The sequence below is a fragment of the Limulus polyphemus genome, unplaced genomic scaffold, assembly GCF_000517525.1.
Source record: "Limulus polyphemus unplaced genomic scaffold, Limulus_polyphemus-2.1.2 Scaffold2236, whole genome shotgun sequence".
NCBI classification, from domain to species: domain Eukaryota; kingdom Metazoa; phylum Arthropoda; class Merostomata; order Xiphosura; family Limulidae; genus Limulus; species Limulus polyphemus.
Genome location: NW_013667846.1, coordinates 151135 through 158073, shown reverse-complemented (window position 1 = coordinate 158073; position 6939 = coordinate 151135). Strand labels below are relative to the sequence as shown.

Genomic DNA, 6939 nt, shown 5'->3' with positions numbered 1-6939 from the left:
TAAGTAATGCTACTTATGGAACATACAACATTAAATAGCCCATCATTTGTAATCTTGTTTTATGGTTATTATTACATAATTGTGTTCCTTTAACTGGTACATAATTAAGCAGATTTAATAATTTCACACACATGCCCCTAATTAACGACCCCTCTATTATATCTCAATTTTGCACACCTGTTTTTCTATGCAGGCACTTTCTGTGTGGATCTTGCCCTTACTGGCCCCTTCACCTTGTCAGTGTGTGATTCTAGCTAAAGTGTGAGAGGAGTTAAGTGTGTTTTAGATACTTACATTTTCTTACACCAAAAATGTATTTTTGATAATACTTGCCTCCTCTCACACTATCCCACCCTTCATCCTCACAATAGCTGGTGTTCAGGTCTAGTAGTCTTGCCAGTCTCAAAAACGTGGCTAAGAAATGATAATGGAGAGCTTATATATGGATCGGGTATAGAGGATGCATTGATGTAGGTGGAGAGAGTCATAAAATTAAAATTGCTAGGGGCAATATGGTGGGGTATAAAGATTGGAGCAAGCGATGTATAATTTATACCTATGCTTAGATGGTAAATATTATCTGAAATACATTTTCGATGTAGAAAAAAGTAAACTTTCCAAACTGTATTGTAAAGTGATATAGATAAAGATTTGGAAGTAGTGAATATATTAATTATAAAGTAATAACAATTCATTAACTGTTGAGGAGTAGACTTGCATAAATGTAAATGACAATCCATAAAGATATAAAATAAAGAAAAGAGTGAAAATAGACACAGAAATACCAGTTTAGCGAATACGTGTAAAACACAGAAATGTATAACCCACAAGAAATTAGGAAATTACAGTTTCTTTGTCTCGGAAAGCAAAAGATATGGAAAGAAGGAAATGAAGGTTACAGAAAGACAAAGTGATCATTGATACTGTTAAGGTTGATTGTTCAAAGCATAAAAATTATGTTACTTCATACCAAAAAAAAAAAAATTGGTGCAAGCATTTAGCACTGTTCAAAGAATTAAAATAATATATTTTTTCTACTGGAGGCTAAAAAATAGTTGCCAGTAACAAGTAACTAAGGGCAAAAAGATGTTGACTAGGGTTGGCGAGTATTTGTATAATAATGAAGTTACATGATTTGTGGTAGAAGGTAAATCCTTCTCATTTGAAAAATGTATGAGGGCTGTAAACAGTCCTCACCAAACAGCCCATAGGGGCTGTTAATGGGCTGATGCCATATCTCAATTGTTTGTTTACAGAATTGGACAATAAATGTTAATTTCTATTGACTGAATTGTACTGTGTTTATCAACATAAGAGAATTCCACTGGCTAAACTGAAACAAGTTCACAGTGGGCCACTGGACTATGACCACTCCAATCAATATGACAGCACTTGTAGCCTTGTGTTATTCAGAATGTAGTTCACCAGATGTAATTTTGGTCTGTAATGCACTAAGCTGTGGAAACTGTCTTGGGATTTGTCAAATGTGTTTCACTACCTACTGCATAAGATATTCATTCCTAAAATGCCATAATGTTTTCCCCTGAAGAAGAAAGGTCCACCTTTTGAAAGTGCTCGGGTTATAGGTTTTTTTATTCATTTCTATCAAGACTTCTTGAACCTACATGTTTTTCTAACATCGGTAATGTTTGGTGACATTTTGCAAAGTAGTTAAATGTGAGCTTAATGGTTTTAGGAGACACCAGAAATTTATGCCATATCATGCTTAAAAATTAATTCAGCTGTCAAAATTCACAGCATCAAATGTGGAGTTAGTTGAACTGTACAGTGCTCCCATGTGTCTTGTAAAACTTGAAAATTTTCAAAATTAATTTAAAGGCTTGGAAAAGTCATGGAAAACTGTCAGTTTATGAAATGCATTACCTTATTTGAAAACAGCTAATCATTTGATTGAACAACTAACATAATTAAAATGTAGTTAGTTGGCTAGAATATATAAAAAATAAAAAAGTGAGAAGATGGGGTAGATACGAGAGATGATGTAAGGCTATAAATGGTAAAGAAGGATGGCTGAGATGTGCTGGAAAATCATCTTCAACCAAGGGGGGAAAACCCTGCTGTAACATATTTATATATATTTTTTACTTAATTAACAAAACTTTCTAAAATTACACAAGATAATTAAATGTGATATAAGTAAATACCTGGATTAATTGTCATAATGAAATTTTCCAGAGAACTTTGGTGGTGGTGTTTTTTTATGTACAAGTGACTACTTTTCATGAACGTTGGACTTTTAAGTTTAAGTTACTTTTTTCCAGAAATTAATAAACTTACAGATCATTAGATGTATGTTTAATTTCAGGATTCTTATATGCTCATACTAGATGCTAAATATTTTATTTGTTAGTGTTAAAATTCGTTTTTTTATCAGTTTCTTCACCTAACTTGAAGTACTTGTGCTCTACAAATGCTTATAGCTCCATTGAAAGTGTGTTCAGCATCAGTTTCAGTTAAGAGTATGAAACCCTGTTTATGATAATTTATTTAGTAGATCTTACTTTGTTATTATTAATGAATAATAGAATATTTGAAATATGTTAGGATGACAAGGAACAGCTTGAAGCTCGTCTGTTTAATACAGAGACAGAGTACCGGGAAAGATTGCAACAATGTCAGGATTCTCTCACTGTTCGTACGAAAGAACTAGAACTGCTTAAAGAACAAACAAAAGCAGAAGTTACTGAGCTGAAGCTTAAACATCAGGAAGAGTTTTGTGATCATCAGGAAAATGTTCGAAAGGTTTGTTTTGATCATTTCTGAAATGGGTATGATTACAGGAAATATTCTATCATATAATAAAAATTTAAATAATATACAACAACATTTCTCTTGGTGTGTTTATGTTTATTTCTTTTATAACTTATGTTAAAATGATGCATTTCTGTGGATTTTCACTGAAGCAAAGTTAATAAAACATTTTTATAGTTTAAGTCGCATGTTCATGATATTTGACATGTCAAAAAACAGTTTTAGGAAAAAATTAACTAGGATTAAATAGTATTGAGTATTGTAAAAAAATTTAAAGTCTGTTAGTAAGATTATAAAATTTCTCCCATGATATTCAGTGATTAAAAAACAATAATTGACCTTTGTCCAAGAGATAGGCTTATATTGACATGGAATTTTGCTTCATTCAAACATGAACATTATAATGATTTGTGACTTAAACATATTAGATATTTTATTGTTATTATTATTGATTGTCAGTTTGGTAGTATGAGCTTTATTCTGGTATAGTATAGGAAAGGTTTGACTTGCAAAAATAAGGACATGAAAAGTCATTCCATACATTGCTACTTTTTGTGTTACATTATAGTTATGGGCTGTCATGGCCTAGTGGTTAGCTTACCAAATTGTAAGTCCAAGGGTCCAAAGTTTGCACTTCATTACCTCAAAATTGTGCTCCCTATTTTGATGCTGTTGATGCATTATAAGAGTGGCAGTCAAATCTCACACTTCGATGAGAGTACCCAAGAGTTGGTAATGGTTACCATTGACTAGCTGCCTTCTTTCTAGTTTATCAGTTCAAACAGAGGGATATCTTTCATTAGAGGTAAATAACAAACGATTATTGTCAGCATATTAATCAGTTATGTGGTTGTTGTACTGGAAATGAGATATTAGGCATTTCTGAGAATATGACCTAAAATTGTGAAATATCATTGCATGTGATGTGTCAGCAATGAGAAACACAGAAAGATAATTTTGAAATAAGAAAAGTTAACAAGAATGAGTGTTTGTACAAGAAGTAATGTCCAGCACAGTTGTGAGATGTATTAATGAAAGCACTTAATAATACATGAAGTGGAAGTGTCGAATATTAAAAAGAACTTTAATAAGTGAAATCTAATAATAATACATATATAAATGATATTATAAAAATAACAGATACTAAATGAAGGTTATAGTACACAGATAAAATGAATTTTAATGTAGTAATAAGAGTTAAAACATTATTAATGCAATGATAAAGAATTTTATTTCAAAACAGGATTTTCTAAGACTTTCCTGAAAGAATTTGAGTTAAAGGATGAAAATTATTAATACTTCAAGGTTCATACCATATGGTGGTGTCATTGTTTAAAATACTGATCCAGTAGGGCTTTTTTATTTCTCCATCAGTTTTTGACTTAAAACCTAGTTTCATTATTAGTGTGAAACATGGTTGATGAGTACATGACAAAGTTTTTTAAGTTCTGACAGAACATTCGTGGTTATCAAGCCATTCTTTAAGAGTTGTCTGGGTATGTCCAACAAACTGGTGGTTGCATTTTTTTTCAGTTTCATAAGATATATTGTGTTTTAAGTTTCACAAGAGATTGTGTTTGTTATTTTGTAGTGGGTGTTTTGTTGGTCAGAGAAAGTACTGTGGTTTTTATAAACTTCCAAGTCTGATATTGAACTTTATTATCAGGGGAGCAGCCATTCTGTGGCATTGTATAAATGATGTTTTTGTGAATAAACAAAGAAACTGTTAGATTTATTGGTGCAAGACTGGTTGAAGGCATAATGTGAAAACGTGAAACTTCTGATACAATACCTTACCTTCTCTCATATAATAGTGTTCCTTGATTTTGTGCTACCCTCTCTATGGACAATTTTTCATTCACTACTAGCTTTGAGGCTCCTACTTAAACTTGTGTTTCCATATGGTATTGTTGCAGTGTTGCATGCAACAACCCTCCACCAGTAAGAGTGCAACATAGCCTCCTAGTGCAGCTGAATCCCTCTATACTGATTGTTCTATCATCACTTCTCGAATTGGCACTTGTGTGTAATGACATTTCTTTGTTTCCATCGTAAACTTTCAGATATAGGTGTATTTTTAGTGGTAGTATCTCCAAAGACATTACAAGTTGTGGGAGTATTTCTTATTGAATTTTCATTTTCAAACATTTTCTGCATATGCAGATTTTGGGACCTTTCATTTCCCCCATTATTATTTCATAAATGTCAGTTACTTCCCCTTTGTCTGGTGTGAAACTACAAAACATTGTTCATGCTAGTCTAACAATTAGATTGATGTCAGGTTTGTCTTTGTCTGTTGGGAGAAGTGTGTGCATTGGGTGGTGGAGTACTTAATGTGGCCCGAACCTTCTTTTGTACTTGGAATACCTCTGCCTATGTTTCTCACTCATGATGAATGGGATTTTGCCAGGTTTTCCCCCAAGACCTACTGTTATATCCATGCTGTCTTGTATATGCCAAAGCCTTTTTCGTAATTTTGGGACTAGGCTTCTAAGGTAATTCATTCCCTGTTTCTTACTTTTATGTTCTTTACTTTCTATCCTGATTTGCAAGTCTATATTCAATTACTTTTCCTACTCCTTTGGTACATGTATGCCTCAACCAGGATCCTTTGTCACCTCATATGACTAGGCATGTTTTAGTGCTGTATTACTTTTCTTTAAACTCTCTCAACACAGGCTTGGTCAATTTGACCAACCACGTGACCTCTTTATACTCGTTTAAAGTCTTTATAGATTTAATACTTCTACCTTTCAATATAGTGTGTATATATTCACAAAATTTGGCAGTCTTTCAGTTAATACTATAAGTCTCTCACGTACAAAAAATCATATTTTTTAGTTAAGTATTTTTAATAAAATAAAGATTTGTCCATGAATATATTGAATATTTGTTTTGAATAGTCCATGTGCAAAGTAATTTTCATGTTAAAATTAGAAATACATTTCCTCATCTCAAAAATCTCAAATTTCTTTTGTGTAATCCCTAAAACCTCCTAAATGCATTTAAAACGTTTTTTCCAATAAAACTTTACAGTTTATCTGTTATTTGACCGACCTTGTAACCACAAAAAAAAGGAAATCAACCTAAATTACCCTTTTTTCTTTCTAGAATGACTTCAGATTGTAACATGAAACTACATTCGTTTATCCTAAGTATTTATTTTATTGTTTTATTGTCTTTTGAACCATGTCTAATTACTATCTGCACCAGTACAAGTTGTAAATCGTTCGGGGAACATGCAGCTCACATTATGCTAATGAATTACATTACCCACGAGCTGCTCACATGTGTGCCTCATGAAACATTTTTATTATAATATTATTAATATTTCTTTTACCTAATTTAATCTTAACAAACCTAAAATGATCCCTATTTTTACATTTTAGTTACTTTAATAATTATACATAAAGAATAAACATGAAAAACAATAAATAAAATATTTAACCAATCTTTTTTCTTCCTGTCAGTTTTTGAAGAGAATTAAACCTAATTTTTTATAGTAATGCACTTAATAATTTTTATTTAATTAAATAATGCACCAAAAAATATAGACTAATAACATGCAAAAGTAGACAAATTCTCTTACCTCCCATACTTTCTGGCTTTCTATGTGACAAGAGCCATTACAAGTACATCCATGCTAGTAGTTAACTTTTCCACAGGAACGAATCTTGTACTGTGAGTGAAATTAACTATATTTTGTTCACAACGTTATATATCATTTGATAGCTGAAAACTATGACTTTCTATTGGTTATATAGGTAATATATAATAAAACGTAAGTGAGAACTATCAACGAATTGTGAAATAGAGGATGTGGCAGGAGGGGATTGATTTTTTTATTCAATAGCTCTGTAACCAAACAAAATTGAAAACTATCAAAATTATGGTTTGTCTGAGCAATAATAATTTTATAGAGAGCATTTTACGTTTAATTTTGTACATTTTCGAGGGGTGGTGGATAAAATAGGGATGATGACATGCTAAGAGAAAATGTGTTATGTGGGTCACACTCAGTGGTGGGATTCAAATATTTTAACAACAGGTTCTCTCACTGGCAGCATGTAAAAATATTAGATATTAAAAAAAAGGAGCCCCCCCCCCCCCATCACTGAGAAAATAAAAATAGGCCGTCATGGATAGTGTTAAAGATCCTCTAGAAAC

The 6939-nt window shown here is 31.9% G+C and overlaps 1 protein-coding gene across 7 annotated transcripts in view; it reads left to right on the top strand.

Moving 5' to 3' along the window:
- The window catches only part of LOC106466363 (spindle assembly abnormal protein 6 homolog), a 61641-nt gene that overhangs the window by 23977 nt on the left and 30725 nt on the right, over nucleotides 1-6939 (top strand). For all 7 annotated transcript variants that reach the window (XM_022394356.1, XM_022394355.1, XM_022394352.1 and 4 more), the window contains one exon: nucleotides 2566-2763. In XM_022394356.1, the coding sequence (XP_022250064.1) occupies nucleotides 2566-2763 (198 nt within the window). The remainder of the gene's footprint in view (nucleotides 1-2565; nucleotides 2764-6939) is intronic.